This window comes from Trachypithecus francoisi, unplaced genomic scaffold (assembly GCF_009764315.1).
Source record: "Trachypithecus francoisi isolate TF-2019V2 unplaced genomic scaffold, Tfra_2.0 Contig01474, whole genome shotgun sequence".
NCBI classification, from domain to species: Eukaryota; Metazoa; Chordata; class Mammalia; order Primates; family Cercopithecidae; genus Trachypithecus; species Trachypithecus francoisi.
This window is the reverse complement of record NW_022681435.1, coordinates 3282453-3310370: the sequence shown is the minus strand read 5'-3', so window position 1 is coordinate 3310370 and position 27918 is coordinate 3282453. Positions and strand designations below refer to the sequence as shown.

Below are 27918 nucleotides of genomic sequence, written 5' to 3'. Positions count from 1 at the left end.
TAGTGGCAACTCATTAATATAAGTAGCCTTAATATTATTAAAATTAAATGAAAATCTTTAAATTCTACTAAGTAGCTTTAGATCATATTTATATAAAATACATGGGATCATTTTAGAGAATATAGATAGGGAAAAAAATACTTTAAACATTATGAAAGGTCTTACCACCCAATATTTTGTCTCTGTCTTCTTAAAAAAAAAAAAATAGAGACGAGGTCTTACTGTGTTGCTCAGGCTTGTCTTGAACTGTTGGGGTCAAGCAGTCCTCCTGCCTCAACCTTCCAGAGTGCTGGGATTACAGGTGTGAATGACCAGCCAGGCCAATTTTGTCTGTATGACTATTAAGATTCACTCTGTATGTATTTAGCAAGATGTGACCATACTGTACATCATATATTTATAATGCCCTCTTTTTACTTATCATCATATAAATATTTGTCTATAGTATTTTAGTAACTGAAGAGTATTTTATTAAGTCATAAACTACCCTGTCCAACATTATGGGACGTGTAGGTGATTTCTAGTTTTTTAATATTAGAAATGGTGAAGCAATGAGTGTGTCTTTGTGGATTATTCTGATGGCAGACATTATGAAGGCATTGTGCTGCTGAATGCTTGGGCTGGACTAGATTGCAGTACTAGGGTAGACACTACACTAGGCTGGGGTTGACAGATTCGTTCTGTAAAGGGTTAGGCAGTAAATTTTTCAGGCTTTGTAGGCCAATCTCTCTCTTTTGCTGCTATTCAACTCTGCTGTTGTAATGTGAGAGCAGCCACAGATATTACATAAACAATAAGGGGAGCTGTGTTCCAGTAAAACTTTCTTTACAAAAGCAGGCAGTAGGGGTGTATGTGTGTACCCAGATTTAGTGCCTGAGCTGTAGTTCACCAAATTCTGTTCTAGAGGCATCGTAGACCCACAGGCCAATCATGTCTTAGAGGTTCAGTGAAGAGCTGGGATCTTATTACTTTTTCTTGAGGCTGACCATATAGAGTAGAATAGAATTATTGTTTATGAATTGACAAGCTTAAGTTTCTGTTACGTACATTTAATATTTCAAGGAAAAACCTTGTATTTTGAGAGTCCTGGGATATAAAAATGGCAAAATGTTGAAACCTTTCCAAGTGAGAAATTTTAAATGTATTTTGCTGTATACAATTTTATGTTCAAACAAACGGAACATGAACGTTCAGACCTTGGTCTCAGGTGTGTTCTGTCTGGAAGGAGAGGAGATGGAGGCCCTTGACTAAAGCTTTCACTTCACATTCTAGAATAGAGGGGTGTCAGACTAGGACTTATTAATGCGCTATTCATCATGCACAACACAGTTTTGAATTAAGTGCATGTGTATTTAGGTATTTTCAAGTCGTGTGCATCTCTTTAATGTGTAAGATCAACATGGGTTTGCAAAACCATGAGCAGGGCAGAGTAGCATCCCCTTTAAAGCCACTCTTGTTCTGAGCTCAGGTGTTATAGATGAAAAACAGCTCTAAATCCCGTTTGCACACCGATACTGTCTGTGGCTTGGGTAAGTCTTTTAGCCTGAGGTTTTTAAACCAGTAATCTGTTAACTGGCAGCAATCCATGGGAAATGCACTTAATTTATTGTGAGTCACAGATTTTGAGGGCGAAAGACAGGATCCCAGGAGAAGACTGGTGGTCTAAGTAGAAAGATTAAAGGAATATCACAAAATAATGCATCTGGAATTTTCAGATATCAAGGAAAGAAAACTCAACACACCCCTGTTAATGCAGTCGTAGGACTCGAGCCTGGAAGAGTTATATAACAACCACATCTTCACTGCAGTTGCTTGGTTTTTTAAAAGGGGATGAAGCCCTCTTCCTCTAAGACAGTGATTCTCAGTAGGGGGAAGGGGTCATTTTTGCCTCCTGGGACAAATTTGGCAATGTCTGGAGACATTTTTGGTTGTCACACTGGGGTGGGGTGTGTGCTGTTGTCATCTATAGGTAGAGGCCAGGTATGCTGTTAAGCCTCCCGCATTGCACAGTACAGTCCTCTACAACAAAGGACTCTCCAGCCCCAAATGTCAGTAGTGCTGAGGTTGAGGAACCCTGGTCGAAGGCAATGATGTGAAAAGGGACCTTAGTCAATCTTTATAATGGGGTCTAAATGAGAAAATACCTGACCTCATTGTAATGCCATATTTCTTCTTCCCCAGGAATTGATTCGTATTCTGAAAAATTAGGTTGAGAAATCAGATTTTTACCTCATTCACTTACAATAGGTTTGATCAAGAAAAGTTTCCACCTGTTTACATTTGACATATGCTGCTGCCTTACATTATTGCCAAATGTTGTTAATAATTGTTTAAAAATTACTCATTAAGATGTCACCATAAGCCCGGGACAATGGCTCACACCTGTAATCTCAGCACTTTGGGAGCCTGAGCCAGGAGTTTGAGACCAGTCTGGGCAACATGGCAAGACTCTGTCTCTATAAAAAAATTTAAAAAGTAACCAGGCATGGAGGCAGGTGCCTGTGGTCCCAGCTCCTCAGGAGGCTGAAGCAGGAGGATCGCTTGAGCTCGGAAGGTCGAGGATGCAGTGAGCCTTGTTTGTGCAACTGCACCCCAGCCTGGGGGACAGAGTGAGACCCTGTCTCAAAAAAAAAAAAAAAAAAAGATGTCATCATAGTATCATTAGTTGTCGAGCACATAAAGAATGTTTTTCTATACAGGCTCTGTCTCAGCAGCGTTGGCTTAGTCGCTGCTGTAGTCAGAGGTGGTCTGGTATAGGAGATTCAGGAAGTAGACCCCTCAGCACTCGTAATAACGGTGTTTAGATAAACTTCAGGCTGGTTGTTTTTCAGCTGCTTTATTGAAAGTGAATAGAGGGTATAACCATATAATGAAATATTATTTAGCAATAAAGAGGAGTGAAGTGTACTGATTCATGCTACGACATGTAGCATGAACATTTTATGCTGAGTAAAATCAGACACAATCATGTGATTCTATTTCTATGAAATGTCCTGAATAGGCAAATCTATAGACCCAGAAAGTAGATTAGTGGTTGCTAGGGGTGAGAGGGGAGGGAATGGGGAGTGGCTTTAATGGATACAAAGATTCTTTGTGGGGTAAAAATGTCCTGGAGTTAGATAGTTGTGGTGGTTTCCTTCCCTTCCTTATGTATTAGAAACCTCTGAATTGTTCAGATTATGGTGAATTTTATGGTATGTGAGTTATATCTCAATTTTTAAAAATGGAAAAAAGATGAATGAATGGAAGAAATGCTCCTTGTTCTTTAGTTCCCCAGTTATTGCCATCCCATGGCTACCTGTTCATGGGGACACACAAGGTCTTCTGATGGCTCCTGCCAGCGTGCCAGAGGCACCTGGTCCTGCTCCGGCTTCGCCTTGCTCTCTGGTGGGGCTTAGGAGTGGAGAGCTCCTGGCCTGGCTCACTTTGGGCTGTGTTGACTCCGGAGCTTGATCTGGAGTTTAGGTTTACATTTTTGCCTAGTACTTTGTTTTTTTAAGTTTCCAGAAACTGCTTGACCTAAAACTTGTTATGGAGCTCTGCTTTCTTTTTGCTTCTTCCTGCTCATTCAGTGGTTGATTCTCTAGCCTGGGACTAATGTGAATGTTAGCACCGGTTCTTGCAGGAATTATCTAGCAGTGAATTTACATGCAGGATGGAGAGGAGAAGTTTGTCATAACAGGACCTACGGGTGAAGGAATAGAGGGAGGTCCTAGAGGAGGAAGCAGAGGAGCAAGCAATGACTTCAGTCAGTCCTGGTACGGTGGCCCACACCTGTAATCCCAGCACTTTGGGAGGCTGAGGCCGGTTCCTGAGGTCAGGATTTTGAGACCAGCCTGGCCAACATGGCAAAACGCCATCTCTACTAAAAATACAAAAATTAGCCCGGGTGCCTGTAATCCCAGCTACTTAGGAGGCTGAGGCGGGAGAATTGTTTAAATCTGGGAGGTGGAGGTTGTAGTGAGCCGAGATCGTACCACTACACTCCAGCCTGGGTGACAGAGTGAGACTCCATTTCAAAAATACAATAAAATGTAAAAAATAATTTCAGTCAGTACTCATTTAATTTAATCATTGACTAAAGAGACAGGAGCAGATGCAAGAGTGGGGATGGGCTGGTATTAGACTGTGGAGGTTTAAAATTAGGGGGGAAGCCTGCTCTGTGTAGAGTAGAACTTACCATGTGCCAGCTGAAGCTGTTGCCACTGAATTCTCAAAACAGCATTTTGAGTAGGTGGTGGGTGCTGTGTTTTCCCGATGAGGAAACCTGAAGTTGGGAGAGGTTGGGTAACCTCTGTATTTGTATGGCATTCACGTGTACAGATGCTTTAGCCTCAGGACAATTTTAGACTTCTACCTTGACTCCCAGTCCCTAAAGATTCGATCTCTGTTCAGCCTGAGACTTTAAAAGGGAAACATTTCCAGCTGAGTGAAGACTGATATCATGGATTAAGCTAAAAGACAAAGGTCCACGTCTGAGCTGGGACCATGAGGAACTGGAGGCCACAGATGTCCCTGAATAGGTATCCGTGTGATGGCAGTGAAAAGAGCCGTAGTATTTACCTTTGTACGGAACAGGTTAGATAAGAGTTGCTGGCTGAACCAAGATTCCACCCTGGAAGAAAATAAGAAGTGTGACACATGAACCATTGTATTTTATTTTATGTAGGAAGCCCAGAACTGGAATATTAATGCTAAACATGGGAGGCCCCGAAACCCTCGGAGATGTTCGCGACTTCCTTCTGAGACTCTTCTTGGACCGAGATCTCATGACGCTTCCTATTCAGAAGTGAGACCCATATAAACACCTCGACTTGATTATAACCTTGGCACTGCATTGACATGCGTCTCTCAATTCTGTAGTTTCAAACCAGTAAATCGTTTTAATGCGTATCTGGTAATGGCTAAAGCAGCAGCATTGTTTTCTGTTGGATATCAGAAGGATATGATATGAGAAAATTTCAGGGGGAGAGAGCAAGTAAGTTAGTGAGGATTCTCCTTGAGCCCTTTGCTCCCCAGAGCCCTGGAAATTGCAGTTGTCTTGACATAAGCTTAAGCACCTTTAAAGATTTTTAAAGATGTATTTGTCCTTGGCACTTAACGGCTGATTAACAGTCAGGAAAGCAATGATTATTATTCATTTGTACTATAAATATGGATTGTTGCTGCCCTTCTTTTCCTTTAATCCTTCTTTTCCTTCTTCCTTCTCTCCTTTTTCTTTCAAAATAGATTTTTGTAATGAAAAATTAATACATGCATGTGATAAGAACTACAAATAGTATAAAAGTAATGACAGTAAAAGGCAAATGTCCCTTTCCCCTTGCACTCCCAGTTACCCACCTGGAGGTCAACACTGTTACATCCAGAAATAGTCTGTGCATATCCAAGTATACACATACATACACACACACACACACACACCCTCCCCCACTTTGTTACACAAATGTGAAGGTACTTATGTACTATATTTGAAACTTTCCTTTTTTTTTTAAAACTTAACACTGTATCTTGTTTCATAACATTATGTCGATATATAGGTCTGGCTCATTTTTTGATTACTATTTAGAATTGCATCATATGGCTGTAACTTCATTTGTTTAATCCGTGCTTCATGTTGGACAATTAGGTTGTTTACAGTATTGCAGTGAATATTCTTGTGCATACATCTTTGCTCCTATATGCAAGTGTGTCTATAAGATTAATAGACTTTATTTTTTAAATAAAGAGAAACGTATACTTCCTTTGTCTTATATCCTAGTTCTCGTTAGGTGTGGGATCAAAATGTGTTACTCTAGTAGCTAGCACACATCCAGGGTTCTCCGCATGGGTATTGTGTGTCCTGAATCTTCAGGGTGTGCTACTGGAACAACTTGTGGAGCACAGCTGGGTATTCCTCAGAGAGGGTCTAGCTTTAGCTCCATAATCTACAACAAGAGAGCTGGCTATTGTCAGTGAAATCTTCTATTTTAAAGGCTTAATCTTATTTTATTTTATTTTTTTATTGAGTAGAAAACATTTCTCAGGTTGCTAAGGTGGAATAAAATCCACTTACCTGTATGTTAAATGATTTAGTAAGCTGGCACCATTCATCGCCAAACGTCGAACCCCCAAGATTCAAGAGCAGTACCGCAGGATTGGAGGCGGGTCCCCCATCAAGATATGGACTTCCAAGCAGGGAGAGGGCATGGTGAAGCTGCTGGATGAATTGTCCCCCAACACAGGTATGGTGTTTCTTCATTAACATGTGACTAGATTAGTTCTTTCAAAGTAGTTATGAAATTCAAAACAGTAGTAGATGCTAAATGCTTCATATGTACTGGCAACTCGATTTGTGGTGTTCCTACATAATACATGGTCATTTAATTTAGGTCTCCAGGCATTATCCCTTGACCTTTAGCCTTTGCTATGACTTCTTACAAGTGAAAAAATGCTAAGGATTTGGGACATGAGTTTCAAAAGGAAGTTCGAGATGTTTGTTAAGTTGAGGTAGAGTATAAGGCTATAAGCAACATACCATGAATAAAAGATGCATACATCATTATGCTGGAAAGAAATCTTTGGGAAATAAATTGAGTCTGCTGCTATTGCTATTTTCTTTTCTTTCTGTTAGCTAATTAGAATATTTAGAGCAGTATTAGCTAGCTATCATGGAAGCCACAAGACACTAAGCAACTTACAGTGATGCTGTCAGCTCTCAGGATACCACCATCATAAGGTATTGAAGGTCCTCGTTGGATGTGGCACCAAAAAGAGGATTGTGCACATCTGAGAACCTCTATCCAGAATAATAGTGTGCAGAATGAACCACTAAATGCATGGATGAAGTAAAAATGCCGTATTAAACACATCGAAGACACAATTGATTGCAGGACAACCCATTTTTGTATAATACTAAGACACAAAAGCACTACCAGTTAATTTTAAGACACCATCTATTGTAGACTGGACTGATATGAGAAATGTTAAAACCAAAAAAATGTACATCTTAGGACACATGAATTACATTCATTGCAAATATATCTTAGAGCTTTGGGATCAGGATAGGTGTGTGACACTGGGAACCCTCAAGGAGAACAGCTCCACTAGGCAGGACCAAAAGGAGCATTTCACTCTTTCCTGACATCACTGAGCAAGCGTCCACTCCAGCTGCTCTCAGAATCCACTGGTTCCAATGGCACAAAGTAACAAAGGGTCCTGGCCCCTCCTCAGATCACCTCACATGGAAAATTGTTCAACTGTGCTTCTGCATATTTGGCTTGCTTCCTGCTTTCAGCTGTGGTTCAAGAGCATTTCTTATGCAGTTCCTCCGTGCATGCCACAGTGCACCTTTAAAATGTCAGCCCTCCATTCACACCTGCTTGATAGAGAACAAACTCCAGTCATTAATAGTTTATCCCGATCAAAGATTTCTTGTGGGCCTGGCTTGGTGGCTCATGCCTGTAATTCCAGCACTTTGGGAGGCCAAGGCAGGTGGATCGCTTGAGCCCAGGAGTTCAAGACCAGTCTGAGCAACATGGTGAAACTCTGTCTACAGACACACACAACAACAACAAAAGTTAGTCAGGCATGGTGGCACGCGCCTGGAGGCCCAGCTATTTGTGAGGCTAAGGTGGAAGGATCGCTTGAGTCAGGGAGGTTGAAGCTACAGTGAGCCATGATCACGCCATTGCACTCCAGCCTGGGCAACAGAGTGAGACCCTGTCTCAAAAAAAAAAAAAAAAGGGTTTATTATGAACCAGATTTGCAATTGCTGTGGTGTCTTCAGTGGGAAGGGGAGGCAGAAAGGTTCCCATTTTTCCTGTGTTTATGTTACTGTAGTACCCATCATTATAAAGAGCGCTGGTAAGCATGGGGGTGGGGCACACCCCGGCTGTTTGGGAGGCTGAGGCAGAAGGATTGCATGAGCCCAGGAGTTAAAGCCCTGGTAGAGTTGTCAGACTTGAAAAAGAAATAGACAGAAGAGCATCCTTCCCGCCACCTCCTGTCTCTGCGGCAAGGCTGCTGGGGGTACCCCTCCATCTCCTCCTCATTTCTCCTCCCTTCTGATCCTTTCTTTCCTATACAGTTGTAAAGGTTACTTTTGAACTATGTGTATTCATTTATTTCTATTAAGAAAAATTCTCTTTAGGCCAGAAAATGTGATAATTGCAAACAGATAAACAGGTTTCATGCTGTCATTTTTTAGGGAAGTGGTTGTTGCTTGGTAGCCAGTGTGGACATTTTGAGACTTGCGCTGATTTCATAGAATTGACCAGTTAGCTAAGACAGTGAGTTACATCAGGAAATGGTTTCATGTAGTTGCATTGCAGAAATGTAGAGAATAGATACGGAAATAGATGAGAAGTGTAATCATGTGATGGAAAGTCTAAATCTCAAATATGCTATACAAATTATAGTTTAACTGTTTGGCTTGTAACTGCTTTTAATGACTCATGAAATAATTCTGTTCTTTACCGGATGCAGTGTGGGTAGGAGTATAGGTTCTTTTCTCTGATGGTGCTGGCTTCCCTGCTCTGGTTCAGGCAGTTTACTTACTTCACTAAGCCTCAGCTAGAAAATGGGGATGGTAATAGAACCCAACTCCTAGATCCTTGTGAAAATTAAATGAGATAATCCTGAAAGGCATTAACATGACAAAAATTCAATATATGTGAGCTTTTTAATTCATGATTAGCACAGGGTTCATGATCTGATACAAATTAAGAAGCATTTGCTACATATTTCAAACTTTTCTTTCAAAAAATCATGTACAAATCGGACATTTGAACTATTGTACGTGCTAAATTAATGAAGTTTTGCTGTTTAAAAATCTAGTTTCTCTGTCTTTTAGTAGTTCTTGTTGAAGACTGTTTACATTAGACGGCTGCTCTGAGAGTACCTAGGCTAGGCCAGTGAGTGATGTCTTTTGGGCTCACTCTGGCCAGATGTGCCCACAAGATATGGCGCTGGTTAACATCAGAGATGCTCCTTCCCGTCCCTGCATCCTTCCAGGGACAGCCAGCCTCTGTGTGAAACCCACCCTAGTGGACAAGGGGCCTTCGTGAACACTGTTTGTTCGTTCCTCAGGATATGCCCAGTTGGAGAGTACATTGCCGCTTTTTCTACAATATGTGTTTACAGGTTGTCTTTAGAAAGCATTTAGAAAACATTATCAGTTCTTTCCAGGGTATTTTTCTCTGTCTCACTTTAAAATGTGGCCACCTGCCCTGTCTTTATCTGCAAGGGCAGCCCCTCTACCTCTTAGTATGCACGATTTGAGGAACTCCCAGACTCCAGGCATTTAGACTGTAACCTTCAGATACTGGACAGGTGAAAATAAAATGTGAGCAGCAGGTTGACCTGCAGCACTGGGGATATCATTCTGATCATTGTATTGTTTCAAAGTAGATTCGAAAGCAGTTTCCACTTGCTTGCTGAACCTCAGCTCAGATCACCAAGAGTTGCTTCAAGGGATCTGGGATTGTAATAGTTGGCAGTTTTTAGCACAAAGCACGTAATCTTTGAACAATTAAGTCATTTGGAGTTTGCTTATGGGATCATGTCCTCTGATATATTTTAACTGCTAGTGACCATTTTATGCAAGGCAGCATGAAATTCATGGCCTGAAAATGGACAGAGCACTAAAAATGATTCAGTTTTACTTCCTTCCTCTTTTTTGCAGTCCCCAACCAGAGACTACTGAGTCCAGCCAGCCTTTCTGTGCACACATGTGCTTCTCTTGCCTAACGGCGTTCTGCTTCTCCCTCGGGAATGTGTTCCATTGGCTCATAGTTCTGTGGGTCGAGTTAGGAGGAATGTCCTCCTTGTATATATCTATGTATAAATGAGATAAACTCCCGTCTTTTCCTTCACTTTAACCTAAATGTTTCTTGTGGCAATTTATGTCACATTCATAGCTGCAGCCCCTGCTAATGCTTTGGACAGTAACATTATCATGGTCTTATTATTACCTGACATTCATGTAGTAATTCTCACTATCATCCCTGAGTGTAAGTTGTGTGTAATCCTATGAAAAGACAAGGAAACAAGACCAAGTAAGTTTAGGAAACTTGTAGTTTTATGACTTTATACATGCTTAAGCAATTATGTGGTGTGGATGTTTCTGAACTACACGAAAGGAAGATGCAGGAGGATAAAGAAGATAGAAGGAGGGTATTAGTGAAAGGACAGGGAAGGGACAGGGAAAGAACACGAGGATATGCAGCAGGCATGGGCCATTTAGGTACCAAGAACAATGGCTTTCAATCCCACGTGGCACCTCCAAATTAAGCACTGTTTTATATGTGTAATGAGGAGAATCATTTTCATCATTTGTTATCAACGAATTTTTTTACATATCCAAGAGCACTTGCTTTTTTATATATATAAACGAGTTGGCCTGGGGTTTCAGGGAACTGGGTAATAGGAGCCAGGTGAGGGGGTTTCTGGGAGGAGTAAGAAGCATGGTTCGGGAGACCCAGGCTCTAATTCCAGCTCGACCATCTGCACGGTATGGCTTTGGGTAGTTCAGTTAACCTTCAGAGTCTCTGTTTCCTTATCTGAAAAATCAGGTTTAAATGATTAAAAAAATATGGCCAGGCGCGGTGGCTCACGCCTATAATCCCAGCACTTTGGGAGGCCAAGGCGGGCGGATCACAAGGTCAGGAGATTGAGACCAGCCTGCCTAACATGGTGAAACCCCGTCTCTACTAAAAATACAAAAAATTAGCCAGGCATGGTGGTGGGCGCCTGTAGTCCCAGCTACTCAAGAGGCTGAGGCAGGAGAATGGCGTGAACCCGGGAGGCGGAGCTTGCAGTGAGCCAAGATCGCGCCACTGCACTCCAGCTTGGGCAACAGAGCGAGACTCTGTCTCAAAAAAAAAAAAAAATTAAAAAAATTAAAAAAAATAATGCCCAGTGTCTACCATAGTATCTGGTATGCAAGAGGAAGTTATATTTTAGAATAAGTGTTGTTTTTTCCTCCTTTCTCTTGAGGCTTTCTTAGGCCAGCCAAGAACAGAGAATTAGGAAGAGAAGTTTGAGTTTTAAAAACCACTGTGCAGTAAAGGTGTGAGGGTGGGGTGCTGATCCCAGAAAATCGTGATTAAAAGTCCACATACCAGCTGAAGAGTGGATACGATCCAAGGAATATGCTAAACTTGCCTCCACCGTCAGTGCCATAGGAAATTCCATGAACTGTTTTTTTGTTCTGGGCATTGCATTACGTTCGGTGACTCTGAGGAATCTATGTAAAGATTAACACTTTCTCCTTTCCACGTGTGCTTCCTAATAGCCCCTCACAAATACTATATTGGATTTCGGTACGTCCATCCTTTAACAGAAGAAGCAATTGAGGAGATGGAGAGAGATGGCCTAGAAAGGGCTATTGCTTTCACACAGTATCCACAGTACAGCTGCTCCACGACAGGTAAGGGCATCTCTCTGCCAGTGGAAAGGTAGATATGGTGCTGGCAAAAATAACCAAGGAGTCTAAGTACTGAAGGGAAGGATGAATCATTTGCAATTTGAATAGCAAATTCAACCTGTCTTCTTTAAACACGAGAGTTCGGGTCCGTCCATTTGAAATCTCATGGTCCATCTGTCCCTTGAATTATTGGCCACTTGGCTGGGAATTACAAATGGTGGGTGGTAGGCAGTAGCTATAAGTGTTCAGTGCTTTAATGCCATTGTGTAATGGATCAGTAATGAACCTTAAGGCTCTTTTTAGGTTTGTGTGATAAACCTTTTTATGGCTACCCAGATTTTCTTACTGATGTAGCAAAGATCGTAACTGTTTGCATTTTGAAAGCAAAGATGCCCATACAACATGGGAAATACTGGTATTTTGTTGCTGTTGTTGTGCTTCAGTTATGAGTTGGTTGCTGGTAAAACTAAAGCCCAGTTTGGGGTTCCCTTTGCAAAATTTTCTGTGTTCTTGATTTTGGAAAATGTTACGACTTGTTGTTTTCTGTATATTTAACTGGAGCTGAGTAATAATCGGTGTTTGGCAACCTCTGTATCATTCATTGTAGGCAAAGCTGCTGCTGTCACCCACAGATACATTTGTTTGCATTCCCTTGCAAGGACTGAGGTCAGCACATTCTTAGTCCCAGATAGCTTTCGGATGTTAATGTTTATCATTTCTATAACCGTAAGGAGAATCAAAAGGCTATTGGAAAAAGTCAAAGCTTGTTATGTGCCTTAAATATTTGTTCGGAGAACCCATTAAAATGCCTGAGTTCTCAGAGACCCTCAAGGGTTTGAATTATCATTTCTTTTCTTTCTGAGACAGAGTCTCTGTCATTGCAACCTCCATCTTCAGGGTTCAAGCAATTCTCCTGCCTCAGTCTCCCGAGTAGCTGGGATTACATGCACGCGCCATCACACTCGGCTGATTTGTATATTTTTGGTAGAGATGGGGTTTTACCATGTTGGCCAGGCTGTTCTCAAACTCCTGGCCATAAGTGATCCACCCGCCTCAGCCTCCTAAAGCACTGGGATTACAGGCGTGAGCCACCACACTCGGCCTGAATTATTATTTTTCTTTTTGAAATGCACCACTACAACTTCAAAATGTCTGGTCATACGTTACTGGAGAAGGAGTCAGATTTTATGAACTTTTAAGCTCTCCTTTTGCCTTGTTTTAAGAAATATACCTCAATATGTAAATGGCTACTCTCACAATTAGATAAATTAAGAAGTTTGTTATTTACATGACAGAAGATTGACTATGATTTGTATTTCAGAGCTGGCTCTAACAAGTGACAGTGTATGCAAACCTTCAGCATATGCTTAGTTTTCCTTGAGTGTATCTCATATAAGGACAGGTACATCCATCTATCCAAGTTGTGGAAGGCTTTGGGAAGTACATGAATTCTTCAAGGCCACTCAGGTGCTGTTTATCTGTTGGATCTTTTAGATATGCACTATTGTGGCAGAGCCAGTGTATGTCTTCATCACAAACGAATTTCTCAGTCACATTTTTCTCCTTCTTAATGACTTCTTTGGATTGTTTGTTGAATGTTTCCACACAATCTGAAAGAGCTAACGCCAGATGCCCCCTTGCACATATGTCCAGATGCCCTCTTGCACATATGAAAATGATATCCACCTGTGAAGTGTGGTCTGTAATGTGAATCTGGTGGTGACAACTTTTTGATTTCTGGAGAGATTGTTTTTGAACCTTGAATGGAGTCCATTTGAATTCTTCTGATTCACTGTATTCTACTCACCAAAATTGAACCTGTTTTATCTTTTTGGAAGTTGAGTCTTAGTCTGAGAGTATATTTGATTTAAAATATGCTCCCTCCTAACATTTTAAATTGGAAACCTAACTAATAGTTCTTATAGTTAGAGAGCCCGGTGGGTTGGTGATGGAAAACAGAAATGTTTTGGGACTTGCTCTTTGTTAAGATTGAGGAAGAGGCTGTGTGTTAGACTTGGTTTCATAGGATTCGGGTGTGACCCCAATGCTAACTCCCCTAGACAGGAAAAAGTTGCATTGGGTTGACACCATCTGCCTTCCTTTTGGCTTTGAATTTTCATGATTTCCATCTCTCTCTTATAGAAATATAAGTTTATTAGACTACTTGTAATGATTTGGTGTCCATTTAGCTTATTCTAGGGAATGAGAGCTCACAGGAACCTCAATAATTTTCTCTCCTTATCATGAGGCCGTTAATAACAGTAGTTATACTGGGTGTGGTGGCTCGCCCCTGTAATCCCAGCACTTTGGGAGACCCAGGCAGGCAGATTACCTGAGGTTGGGAGTTCGAGACCAGCCTGACCAACATGGAGAAACCCTGTCTCTGCTAAAAATACAAAATTAGCCAGGCGTGGTGGAACATACCTGTAATCCCAGCTACTCAGGAGGCTGAGGCAGGAGAATCACTTGAACCCGAGAAGTAGAGGTTGCAGTGAGCCGAGATTGTGCCATTGCACTCCAGCCTGGGCAACAAGAGCAAAACTCTGTCTCATAAACAAACAAACAATAGTTACAAAGCTTTTATCGTAACATGGAAAATATTTATCTCTTAATATTAAGTAAAGATGCTCAAAATACTCAGCATGCAGAATTGCATATGTATTAAAAATTACAACTTCGTAAAACAAAACATCTATAAAGAAAAAAAGAACCATATTAGAGTAAAACAATGGCTGTAATTAGCATGCTGGGATAATGGTCAGTTTCTTTTTTTCTTTCTTCCCCGTCCCATACATTTCCTATAATGGGATTGATAACCTTTGTAACTGAAAAAAAAAAAAATACTTTTTTTTTTTTTTTTGTGACAGAGTTTCGCTCTTGTTGCCCAGGCTGGAGTGCAGTGGCGCGATCTCGGCTCACCGCAACCTCCACCTCCTGGGTTCAAGCGATTCTCCTACCTCAGCCTCCCGAGTAGCTGGGATTACAGGTGTACTATCAGATTTGGCTAATTTTGTATTTTTTAGTAGAGACAGGCTTTCTCCATGTTAGTCAGGCTGGTGTCAAACTCCCGACCTCAGGTGATCCACCAGCCTCGGCCTCCTAAAGTACTGGGATTACAGGCGTGAGCCACTGCGCCTGGCCAACATACTTTCAATTGTAAGACTTGGTCCCTGCAAATACGACTGCTTATATTTCATAACTCTACAGTCATCTTGTTTTTCACTAGAACTGACATCAATAATCTTTGAAAGTCCATTGAAATTTATTGCTTTTTAGTGATCTTCATTTGCAGGGTAGTTAAATCTATATGCATTTTAGAGTATTGAAATGATTATAATTAGACGGATTCAGTATAGAAGCAGTTACCTGCTTTGAACTTATATGTACTACCTTTACGAGTCTGTTTTTTATTTTCATCATAATCAAAATGCATCTACTAAGTGGCCTCTGTATATTTCAGGCAGCAGCTTAAATGCCATTTACAGGTACTATAAAGAAATGGGACGGAAGCCCACGATGAAGTGGAGCACTATTGACAGGTGGCCCACACATCACCTCCTCATCCAGGTAAGCCAGTGATTGCCAGCTGCCTGTCACCCCAGCATCTAGTGTGTATCAGCTTCTTGTCCCTTCTGGGTTTGTGGATGTCCTTCTGAGCCTTTCTGTTCATTTGCTTAAATTGTGTGTTAGGGATTAAATAAAAGTATTATATTCTTGATTTATTATGAAAAGAGAAAATACATTTAAAGATTAAAATGATTAGAGTCTTCTTTCTTCAGATTAATGCTATTAGTCCCAAACCATAACAGAACGATATTTTGAGTTTTGTGTTTCCTGTGACCCAAAGAGCATTAAAGATTGTGCATGGTGTTTCAGTTAACTTTCATTTGTAGGCTGAATGACTGACCAATGAATTAAATTTTCTATTTTCTAAATCCTTTAAAATGTCAAAAGATTTTAAAAATGTAAAAGTAATATATCTACATTTTCTGAGACATGAAAATAAATTGAACGTTTCAATTGAGAAAGTTTTACATATTAAAAGAAATTTCATATTTCTTCTGTACAATTTACATATATAATATTTTTATTAGCAGATGCTTGATTTTAGGAGAATAAATTAAAATTACAGTTCTAAAGTTAATAGCTTTGAACTGATGTTACTATATTCTTTTCTGCCTGTCAAAAATGAGAGGGCAGTTGGTAAAATATTGCCCTAAATTAGGCAAATATAATTTTGTTCTGCTAGTAAAAGTTCCCGCTTTTGAGTTATTTTAGGTAGAGGAAATATTAAGTCATTTAGATTTTATCCATTTTATTTTTCACTCCCTGAAGGTTTTCTGACTCTTGACAAAAAACCCTACTAACAGCTTTAGAAGCCTGGTATCACTTAAATCTGTGACCACTAGATGGTGCTAGACATCATTGAAATCAGGCCAGCTCTCCCCACAGCTGTGTTCCTTAGGCATATAAAGGGTTAACACTTGGGTTGAAATCCAATTTTAAGTAAAAAGTGAAGGAGCTTACCCTTAGGGGTGGGTGTAGTTGTGGTCTCTGTGCAGCATTGACGGCTGTATTGCTTGGTCCAGCCAGTACTGCCTGAAGCACCAGCAGCCTGGGTTTTGCTTTGGGAGGCCTGCGATTGGAAAGGAGGGGGGTTTCAGGTCAGCATTGACATGTGGTAGCAGGGAATGGAGGGATCTGCACAGCATCTGCCTGCCCTGATCAAGTGAGTAATTAGATTTGCATTAAAATTCAGCCCTTTGAAAAGGGGGAAGCAGAACGATGGAAAGGTCTCTTAACTGAGGAAGTCTCTGTTCATAAAATGAAAGGGAATTTTAGAGGCATTTATCTGCCCTCCTAGATGGTGTGATTGAAGGCTCTGAGAGGCTGGGTGCCTCTTTCATTCTGCAGAGAGGTTGCGCATGGAAAATGCCGCAGATGGGTTTTAGGTGATTTAAATAGCACTTCTCCTTGCCCATGGCACCCCAGTTTTGAAGACGGCTTAGAGGCTGTTGCAAGCCATATGATTTGTGTTTTTACTTGCAGCTTTGCAAGCCAAGAAAAGAAAAACACTAAGCTTTGGATACGATATGACATTTTTGGAAACCAGAAAACAAAACCCTAAACTAAAAGAAAAAGTATAGTTTAAAACTACAAATTCTGTTTTGAATCCACATTTCTACTTGGCATAGGTAGTGATTGCTCCAAATAGCCATTTTATTACTGTTTTCTCTAATATTGGTATTTATCTAGCTGTTGGATTAATTGGGGCAAATTTATGTTCTAGACTCCTGTACAAACCTTGCAGTGGACCTCCTTATCTAGGCTGAGGTCCAAAGATAATCCTTTCTGAGCATCCTTAGTTTCCAAACACTGCAAAGACCAGAAAATATTGGTTTTGTTTGTATCTAATCCTATCACATTTACTGAGAATTTGCATTATAAATTCTGAAAAGGGAACTGAACTTTAGGAACCATTTTATGCCTTAGGATCTTTATTTGCCAAATTTCAAGAGGTATGGAAAGATTAATAATATCTCAATATTTATTAGGGAATAGTTTGCTTATCCCATAGTTTTCACTGACCACTGATATATCAAAATACCAACAAGTGCAGATTTACATGTTTCTGATCAATTGTCCTTTATAGTTTTTAAAAAGTTACAAAGGACAATTGGGAAATAATTATAGATATCCAGAAAAGTTACAAGATTAAGAACAGTGTAAGGAACTCTCATCTACTCTTTTACCTATGTTACTGTGTTATTATTATTTCGAGACAGGACAGGGTTTCACTCTGTTGCCCAGGCTGGAGTTGAGTGGAACGATCATAGCTCACTGCAGCCTTAACCTCCGGGGCTCAAGTGATCCTCCTGCCTCAGCCACCTGAGTAGCTGGGACCACAGGCATGTGCCATTATGCCCTGCTAATTTTTAAAAATGTTGTGGAGATTAGGTCTTTCCATGTTGCCCAGGCTGGTCTTGAACTTCTGGGCCCCAGCAATCCTCCCGCCTTGGCCTCCTAAAGTGCTGGGATTACTGGTGTGCGCCACTGCATCTGGCCACTGTGTGCACCACTGCATCCAGTGTGCACCACTGCATCAAGACACATCTTGATGTGTTATTAACATGTATCTCCTACTTGCTTTATCATTCACATGCCCTGTGTGTGTGTATGTGTGTGTGTGTCTCTGTGTTTGTATACACATGATTTTTTTCTGACCCATTTGAGAATAAGTTATGCATATGTCATCATCCTCTACACTTAAACACTTAAATGTGTGTTTTCTAAAATCAGGAATATTCTCTTACATAACCACAGTACAACATTCAACTTCAGTAAATTTAACATCAATATTTAAACTTTTACTTAATCTACATTCATATTCTGATTTTGTCAGTTGACCCATTTGTGACTTTTGTAGCATTTTTTATAAGCTAAATGACAGAGAACGATTAAAGTATAAGATGAAAGAAAGCCCCTTCAGTTCTGGTATTTCAGCACCTATCGACATGAATCGAAGTGCCGGCTAGACGAAGGGAGCTCCCTGGTCTGGTAGACAGAGGTTTGGAGGGAGAGGCAGGAACCATGTTCTTTCCCAAGTTCCACAGATGTGACTGAATGAGCCCCTAAGTTTACCACATCTTTCCTCGCTCTGTGAATTTAATGGGTGTGTATCACCTGTCCATCTGTTGTTGTGAAGGTTTTTATAAAACTTAACTTGATGGGGATACGAGGCTCAGAAGAAAATGTTATAAAAATAGAACAGTATTTTCTTATTTCCCTACTATTCCTGACTAATGTATTTAATGTGGTATGCCTGAAAGCCAAACTAAGGAAGCTTTAGAAAGACCCTGTAAGCTGTTTTCCTGCTAACGGAGCAAATGAGAGGTCTTAAAACAACTTCTCCTTCCCATCTGTGTTTCCTTTCCATCTGGAGGTGTGCCCTGTCCTTCCCGAGGGGAAGCAGATCCACAGCCCGCATTTGCAGTGAGCCATTAGCGAGCTTTAGAAGTTTCCCAGCAAATTCCCTAGGCCCCTGAAACCGTTATGATCCATTTTGATGATAAACCAATGCTGAGAGGCTGGACTGTTTGCAATTTTTTAAAAAAGAGAGTTCTGATTTTTTGAGGGTTGCTCTGAGATTTTTGGTATAGGCTTCATTTTAAAAATATTTTCTTTTTCCTTCCATTTCTTTCATCCCTTCCTCTTTATCCTCCTCTCTTGTTATTCCCTCAGTGCTTTGCAGATCATATTCTAAAGGAACTGGACCATTTTCCACTTGAGAAGAGAAGCGAGGTGGTCATTCTGTTTTCTGCTCACTCACTGCCAATGTCTGTAAGTAAGAACATTTTCTTGGATGACCTAGTGATAGAGGATTGGGTGATTTCATTTGCTAAATGTGTGAAATGGGTCCAGCTTCCATTATGTCCTAAGCCCAGTGCAAGAATGAATTCTCAAGTCTCAGACTTGGTGCTAACTTAACTAGCCTCACTTCTTAAAACCTCATAACAATGAATCCAAATTATGATATTTTAAGTAGATCTTTTCCTCTTTTCTTTTATTTTTTGAAACAGAGTCTTACTGTGTTGCCCAGGCTGGAGTGTAGTGGCGCAATCTCAACTTATTGCAACCTCCGCCTCCTGGGCTCAAGTAATTATCTTGCCTCAGCCTCCCAAGTAGCTGGGATTATAGGCACTCACAACCATGCCTGGCTAATTTTTTATATTTTTAGTAGAGACTGGGTTTCACCATGTTGGCCAGGCTGGTCTCGAACTCCTGACCTTAGGTGATCCACCCACCCAGGCCTCCCAAAGTGCTGGGATTACAGGTTTGAGCCCCACCACACCTGGCTTCTCTTTTCTTTAAAATGATAACTTGAAGATATATTCATATATAAGACTTTCTAATAAGGGGGACAGTTAAGGGAAGCCTGCTTTTGCCTGCTCTGTCGGCAGAGCTCAGCTTGATATTTCTGTGTGTTGAGTGGGAGGGTCTCCATTCAGACGAAGCATTCTCAATCCCATGCTTTTGGATGGACTTGTTAAGGGCTGTTTGAATTCCAGGCAGCCATTGCAGTTTGCTAAGACTCAGGACCACATTTTTACAAGTGAATATAGAGGATCAAGTTGGGGTCTGGCTGCTCCTTAGTTCATCATATTACTCTAGGCTATTCATCCAGATGCTACAATCTGTGCCATAGCTGTTGTATTGTTGGAAACAAGAATGATCAAGCTAGTGTACTGTATGATATATAAAGTGCTTGGAATAAGTAAGCAGTTTCATCTTCTCAGAACTGGCATTGTATCCTAAAACTAGTGCTTTCCAAGCCAGAGAGGGGGATAATTACATCTTCATAGGTGTGATTGAGGTTTTAACAACGTCGGGAATGGAGCCAGCCTCAGTCTCTGGGCCACACTTGTAACTGGGCCTTACCGCCCCCTGGTAGCCACTAGGGCCAAGCCCTTGCAGATCCTCTACTCATTATCTCTGCTGGGCCGAGGCTCTGGAGATAAATTCCTCTCTTCTGGAAGCCTGCCTATTTTAATGGGTTTGCTTTTCCTTTTGTTGTCATACAGTCCTTTTCACATGTCCATCCTCCTGCAGCCTCATCCTATGTAAGGTGAGACCTTGCCTGAGATGCCAGAAGGGAAGCTCTTGAACCAGCCCAGAGCAAACACATTTGCCTTTTTTTTTTTTTTTTTTTTGATACGGGGTCTCGCTCTGTTGCCCAGGCTGGAGTGCAGTGGCGTGATCACAGCTCACTGTAGCCTCCACCTCCTGGGTTCAAGCGATTCTCCTGCCACAGCCTCTTGAGTACCTGGGACCACAGGCACACACCACCACGGCTGGCTAATTTTTTGTATTTTTAGTAGAGACAGGGTTTCACCATGTTGCCCAGGTTGGTCTCAACCTCAAGTGATCCACTCACCTTGGCCTCCCAAAGTGCTGGGATCACAGGCATGAGCCACCGTGCCCGGCTGAAACCCATTTTTGTATGTGGGGATTCCAGGTGCTGCCTTGCCTCCTCTCACCCTGGCCTCGCTTCCTTCTTCTTTCACCTGGGGGCAGAGCACGCTGCTTCCAGGTTAGTTTGCTGGTCAAGCCTGGTTGTGGGACCGGGAAATGCCGTGATGTCATAAGGATAAGTCAGGTATGGGGAGGACAGTTGGAGAGGTGAGAAAGAACAATGATCTAGCACACTCTTCTCTTCCCCTACGTTCACTTCTGACAACTTTTTAAACTTTTTATTTTGAAGAAATTTTTAGACTTACAGAAAACTGGTTAAGAGAGTGCAGAGTTACCCTCTACTCAGCCTCTCCCAGTGTTAACATCTTACACAACCGCTGTACAGTTACCAACACTGAGAAACCAGCGCTGGCACAATACTATTAACTGCACTCCAGGCTTCATGTGGATGTCACTTGTGTTTCCAAAAATGTCCTTTTTCACTCCCAGGACCCAGTCCAGGGTCCCACACTGCATGTGGCTGTGGGGTTTCCTCAGCACCCTCCAATCTGTGACAGTCCTGATACTTGGCTTTTCTTTCATCACCTTGATTTTATTTATTTATTTATTTATTTTTGGTACAGGGTCTCACTCTGTCACTCAGGCTGGAGTGCTGTGGTGCAGTCACAACTCACTGCAGCCTCAACCTACCAGACTTGGGTGAGCCTCTCACCTCAGCCTCCTGAGTGGCTCGGACTACAGGCGCACACCACCACACCTGGCTAATATTAGTATTTTTTGAAGAGACAGGGTTTTGCCATGTTGCCCAGACTGGTCTCAACCTCCTGGACCCAGGTGATCCACCCACCTCAGCCTCCTGAAGCACTGAGATTATAGGTGTGAGGCACCACGCCCCGCCACACGTTGATATTTTTGAGGAGTCATTTTTAGGATGTCAGTTGTTTTGTGGTGCGTCCCTCCATCTGGGTTTGTCTGAAGTTTTCTCATGATTAGATTGCGGTTATGCATCATTGGCAAGAACCCACAGGGGTGTGGGGCCCTGCTCTGTGCATCACACCCGGGGGTCTGTGATGTCAATGTGCTTTTCTACTGGTGATGTGATCCCTGGTCACTTGTTTAAGGGTGTATCTGCTGTGTTGATCCATCCTAAAATTACTATTTTTCTTTTTGTAATTAAAAATATCTTGGAGGAGATACTTTGAGACAATACAGAGATTTGGATATTCCTTATACTTTGCCCCTAATCTTAGCATCCATGGGTAGATCATGTTTGTAGCAATTACTGCATTGCTGTCCTATTGGCAACTTTGTGTTTCCTTCATTCTTTCTACATTTATGCCTCCCATGGCTTTTAAACAGACCAGTAGTAATAATCTTAAAATAGTTTGCCAGTGTATATATGTAATTGTTTTTTTTGAGATGGAGTCTTGCTCTATCGCCCAGGCTGGAGTGCAATGGCACAATCTTGGCTCACTGCAACCTCTGCCTCCTGGGTTCAAGCGATTCTTCTGCCTCAGCCTCCCGAGTAGCTGGAATTACAGGTGTGTGCCACCCCACCCAGCTAATTTTTGTATTTTTAGTACAGACAGGGTCTCACCATGTTGGTCAGGCTGGTCTCGAACTCCTGACCTCAGGCAATCAGCCCGCCTCGGCCTTCCAAAGTGCTGGGATTACAGGCATGAGCCACTGTGCCCAACCTGTCAGTATATTTCATTTCACCAGTATTCTTTGAGCACCTGCTATATTCCAGTCACTGTTTCCAGCCATATCATAGGGTAGGGGAATGAAGAAAACAGAAAAATCTTTGTCTGCAGAGAGTAGGGAGAAAAGGTAATAAACATAATACATACGAAAATGGTATGGTAGATTAGCATGTAATAGATGTTATAGAAGAAAATAAAGCCAGGTGAGGGCTAGGGAGTCAGTACACAGTGAATGTTTAAAGCATTAAAATTTGCATTGAAAATTTTCAAAGGTATTAACAAGAAATCGTGTATGAAACATTTGCTGTGCACAAAGTGTTTGCCTGTTGTCCATTGTTGCAGGAAGGGTGGGGAGAGAGGAAGTGGAAGGTGTGGGTCATACTCTTGGAGGTGCCCGTAACCTGCACTGATGTGCTGCTGCTTTCCTCCTCTAATTCCACCAGGGTTTACCGTAAATCCAGCCGTTCTGTACATTGTCCATGCAGCACTGTTTCAGTTCCTGTTGTGAAATCAACTACTCACATGACCACCAGGGTAGAAGTTCCCATCCTGCCCAGCTTTTCTGTGTCATCTTCATATTTCAGATGAGGGAGAGAGAATCATCCTCCTTAGTTAGATCTTGTGAGTCTCCCATGAATAACATGGAACATAGAATTCTCCACCCTCTTAGGGACGTTAGAGATGATTGAGTGCAGTGTTTTTCTTTGGCTGATGACGAAGTGGAACTAAGGAAGTTTGGTGATTGAACTCAGACCATGTCATCATTGGTGCAGGAGACAGAAAGGGAAGGCTTTGTTCCAGCGCTCACACCATGTCAGCACATAGTCAGAGGCTCTCGGGGCCTTCCCAGTGTTAATGACTGAACACCCATTGTGTCTCCGCTGCAGGTGGTCAACAGAGGCGACCCATATCCTCAGGAGGTAAGCGCCACTGTCCAAAATGTCATGGAAAGGCTGGGGTACTGCAACCCCTACCGACTGGTGTGGCAGTCCAAGGTAGGTGGCTTCCACACTGGCGGGCAGCCAGCTCTTTTGGTAAAATTTATTTTATGAGTTGTAAAATGGTTAGATTTGGCTCTTACACATAGACAGGCTCTTCCATAACCTGAAGGCTCACCGTGGGCAGAAAGAATCTGCAAGTGAGTAAGATAGAAGGGGAAATCAAGTAACTTGTGGAGTTCCATTGGTTTAATATTTTACTTTTAGCTGCAATGACAGAAACTGTTATTTATTTATATTGAGGCAACTACTAGGATTCAAGTTTCCATGTGAAAATATCAGAATCCATTCAAGCAGGTGTAAAGAGTGGCTCTTGCCCCCAGTGGGCAGTGCGTGTGCCCAGGGGGGCAAACGGGTACTACAGACCATCAGGAGGCGTGGTCCACTTACACATTCATCTACCTTTTGCATAGGTTGGTCCAATGCCCTGGTTGGGTCCTCAAACAGACGAATCTATCAAAGGGCTTTGTGAGAGGGGAAGGAAGAATATCCTCTTGGTTCCAATAGCGTTTACCAGTGACCACATTGAAACGCTGTATGAGCTGGACATCGAGTACTCTCAAGTTTTAGCCAAGAAGGTAAATGCACCCATCTGCCTTTATCCCATCATGAGTTGTTTTAAAAGGAAATTTTCTCTGCAACTACCTAATGTGTCATTCAAAATATTGTTTACTGTATTTTTTTGCGTGTACGGTGTCCTCATTCTCCTGAATAATAATTCATCTGAGTAATAATATCAACACATTGAGTTAATTCCATGCAGTGGAAGGGGAAACCTGTGTTTTCCTTAAACCAGGTGCCCCAGGGATCACTGTGGCTGACATCATTTTGTTTGAGTTACTGGGCTACTCGAAAGTAATAACAACTACATTTCTTTAAGAAAAAAGAAATGTACTTCTCACTAATTCCAAAGGAAAACATTTTATTGTTTTATAATTTCTTTTCTTTGCCTAATAGTGACCTTTACTCAGGGCTATTACATGGCTTCTTGTTGGGTGTCAAAGCATATAGGAGTCATTGTCATTTAAGAGAAGAGTGTGAAATGAATGTGGAAGCAAAGTGTGGTGTGATTTCCTTGGCCTCTTTTATGCACTCACTTAATTAGCTGTTTGCTGCCATGTTGTGATCAATCTGATTATTGACATAACAAATACCATCTTTGGTGTCTTGTAATACGAGATGGATGTGAATTGTCATGCAGGGTGGAGAAAAACTATTGTTCATCTATGTCCTGCCTTTTGAGAGCCAGCCTAAAACCTATGTTGAATTTATAGCTTTATTTTTATGGGAAGTGTGGAAGCATTGGGACCCAAGAAACCCTTTTCTCCCTCTCTGCCAGAGTTTCTGGCCCTGGTCACCCCATGTGTGATAGATGGAGGCCCAGCCTGCAGGAGACTTCACCCTCTCTGGGACTGGGTAGCAGGTGGAGGGCAGGGAGGAGAGTGGGTGGGGGCAGAACTTGAGCCAACACCCGACCCCCATGGAATTTGAGTTTCCATGCTGGACATCAATCAGACGTGGGTGAAGTTAGGGAGCACATAAGTTTCTAGTCAGTGGTTCTTACACAGGATTTGTAGGCAAGTTGTAATTGGCTAAGAAGTGGTTGCAGCATCGACTATGGATTTTGTTTAAAGATGACTTCTGTATCTCTCCATGAGCTGGCTAATTGTGAACTTGCTAAAACTTCAGTGAAAATATAGTTTATACCAATATATTTGGAAAACAATTTTTTATTTTAAATTTGTTATGATTTTATAAATTTGCTTAGAGATGACATCTGGCTCTCTCAACCAGGCTGGAGTGCAGTGGCACAGTCATAGCTCCCTGCAGCCTCAAAATCCCGGGCTCAGGTGATCCTCTCCTCAGCTTCCTGAGTGGCTGGGACTACAAGTGCACACAGAATTTCAGTGTTGATATTTATTTTTCTAGTTAGTGTATCGCTGACGACTCTCCCATCAACATTGTTGGAGAATGCCCTTTATCAGCACTGGTTATTCTGTCGTAACTGACTTTTATATGAAGTTTGAGAATATAGCCTTTTCAGTTGAGATCCATGTATTTGCTGAATCTCAAATGTTTTTCCCAGGCCAGTCTCCTCTCCAACTCTGAATTGGATCCAGTGTAGGTCCAATATACATTTTATAGTCAATAAGTTAATTTACTTCATTTTGGCACTTGGGATCAAAACAAGTATGAAACTATATTTAAAGCAACATTCTACTTAGAGTCTGTAAAAGTATGCACTAGTAAAAAAGAATAAAAAAAGAATGGTAAACAGATTTAAATTGCTTGAGAATTTCATCAAGTGTAACCACAAAAAGGATTTGCAAACAAACCACCTGTAGGATGGTAACGGGAAGGGGAAGGACATAAGAATTGAGGAATAATTTATGATAACAGAATCAACATACAGCCCCACCCTGTGACTGCTTTTCGTTAATGAGCAGTCTGTGAACAGTTGAAGTCAGACTTTGAATTGTGTGTGTGTGTCTGTGTGTATTTGTTTTTTTGTAGCAGTTTCTTTGAAAAAAAAAAAAGAAAAATAAAGTATGTCTGTGTTTTTCCTCCCTTTTCTCATTTGATTCAGTGTGGAGTTGAAAACATCAGAAGAGCTGAGTCTCTTAATGGAAATCCATTGTTCTCTAAGGTATCTACAGTGTTACAACCGTTTTAGTAGAACATACCAGGGAGTAATCCTCTGAGAAACTCTTGCGGAATATTGGTTTTTCTCACATATTAGAACATTTGGAGTTCCAATTAATTACAAAAATAAAATCGAATTCCTTATCTGCTCAGTCTTTTTTCCTTCAGATAGCCCCAATTTTCTGATTTCTACCCACCTGTAACTCTGTCTGGTTTAAAACCTGCTTTTCCAGAGAAAAGGCCTAGTGGGTGGGGTAAGAGGCTTTCCTTTCCTGAAATCTCTGTTTTAACTTTCTCTAAGCTGAGGATTCTCAGGAAAGGAAGATGCTGTAGAATTTGGTTCAAAGGGCTCACCACTCGGATGAAAAGAAACCCCAAGCCAGAGTGCTGACCTGGGCAGCTGGAGGAGGGGGCATGGCAGACGAGCAGACCCTGTGCTTCTCATGCCTCTTTGCCTCTTGTCTGTCTTCCAGGCCCTGGCCGACTTGGTGCATTCACACATCCAGTCAAACGAGCTGTGTTCCAAGCAGCTGACCCTGAGCTGTCCGCTCTGTGTCAATCCTGTCTGCAGGGAGACTAAATCCTTCTTCACCAGCCAGCAGCTGTGACCCCCGCTGGTGGACCCTGTGGCATTAGGCAAATGCCCAACCTCCAGATACCTCCGATGTGGAGAGGATGTTATTTAGAGATCAAGGAAGGAAGTCATCCTTCCTTGATATATATACAGCCTTTGGGTACAAATTGTGTGATTTCTTGAGGATTGGACTCTATTGATGGATTTCTATTTTTATATAACTATACAGTAAGCATTTGTATTTTCTCTCTCAAGGTATGTTACTAGTTTGGAATGTCCACTAGGACCTTTAATAAATGAGTTAAAAATTTATCTTATTAGACACACCTATTTTAAATACAGATTTTGGCTTTATTGCCCAAAAGCCTCCTGAAAGGGTACAGAGGGTCCCCTCTGAGGGCTGGCAGTGTGAATGAGATCTGTTTAGTCTTGTGCGTATAGTTGCTGTTTTTTAAATGAACATAATTGAGTATTTGAAGTGAATTTGAAAAAGAAATGTTACTTAATCTTTCCCTAAGTCCGTGGGTTACAGAATTCTAGGGAGGCAATTTGGTTACCTGCAATGGCTGCTATTGCCAGTGAGGCTACCATTCATTGGTCATCTTGGTATTTGTGTATTAATCTCACTTTCCTCAGTGTAAAAAGGAACAAGTACGGATTTCAGAAGTGCTCTGAGATTCCCCGTACACCCAAGGCTAATAAACGTGTGCCAGTACAGTGTTCATGATACGTGCCTTGGTGGGAGTCTGTGGTGCCACAGGGAAGGGGCTCCCACTGCTTCTGGTCTCCAAGGACAGTGCTGCTGGAAAGGCTAATGATGAGCTTCACCCTGGACCTCGCAAGCCTTTCCATCCAGCATCTTCTCTTAGTTGAATGCCTTCTTTCTACACATTTGTTTTCAGAATTATTTTATAAAGTCAACAATACTTTACTTGAATTCTTTCTTAATTTACAATTTTTTATTATAAAAATGTATAGCCATACAATGGGACACGTGAAGAATACAGAAAAGTAACCACTTTAATGAAATAACTATTATCATAATATTGTATTTCATGCTAGTCCTTTCCTGTAGATATTTTTAATGCCATTGTCACCTTGGATTTGTGAGTGAAAAGTGTTTCTAAAAGTATAGAGGCCGGGCGCGGTGGCTCAAGCCTGTAATCCCAGCACTTTGGGAGGCCGAGACGGGCGGATCACGAGGTCAGGAGATCGAGACCATCCTGGCTAACACGGTGAAACCCCGTCTCTACTAAAAATACAAAAACTAGCTGGGCGAGGTGGCGGGCGCCTGTAGTCCCAGCTACTCGGGAGGCTGAGGCAGGAGAATGGCGTAAACCCGGGAGGCGGAGCTTGCAGTGAGCTGAGAGCCGGCCACTGCACTCCAGTCCGGGAGACAGAGCGAGACTCCGCCTCAAAAAAAAAAAAAATAATAAATAAATAAATAAATAAATAAAAGTATAGAAATAATGTCAGATCAGAATCTGATCTATATTTGTATTTAAATGGATTAAAAGATCCCTGGTGGTTCCATGAAGAATTTGTAAAGATCACTTTCTTTTTCCTCCAAACCCTGAAACTTTGTTCTTCAAAAGAGCATTTTTTTTTAAGCCAGTTTATAAA

The 27918-nt window shown here is 41.6% G+C and overlaps 1 protein-coding gene across 3 annotated transcripts in view; it reads left to right on the top strand.

Moving 5' to 3' along the window:
* The window catches only part of FECH (ferrochelatase), a 35618-nt gene extending 8596 nt beyond the window's left edge, over positions 1–27022 (top strand). For 2 of the 3 annotated variants that reach the window (XM_033238505.1, XM_033238522.1), the window contains 9 exons: positions 4670–4789; positions 6073–6221; positions 11273–11407; positions 14865–14971; positions 18647–18745; positions 22968–23075; positions 23492–23656; positions 25666–25725; positions 26195–27022. In XM_033238505.1, coding sequence (XP_033094396.1) covers positions 4670–4789; positions 6073–6221; positions 11273–11407; positions 14865–14971; positions 18647–18745; positions 22968–23075; positions 23492–23656; positions 25666–25725; positions 26195–26329 — 1078 coding nt within the window. In that variant the 3' untranslated portion in view covers positions 26330–27022. The remainder of the gene's footprint in view (positions 1–4669; positions 4790–6072; positions 6222–11272; positions 11408–14864; positions 14972–18646; positions 18746–22967; positions 23076–23491; positions 23657–25665; positions 25726–26194) is intronic. The other variant, XM_033238515.1, reaches the window with a different exon arrangement.
* Positions 27023–27918: the final 896 nt, after the last annotated feature.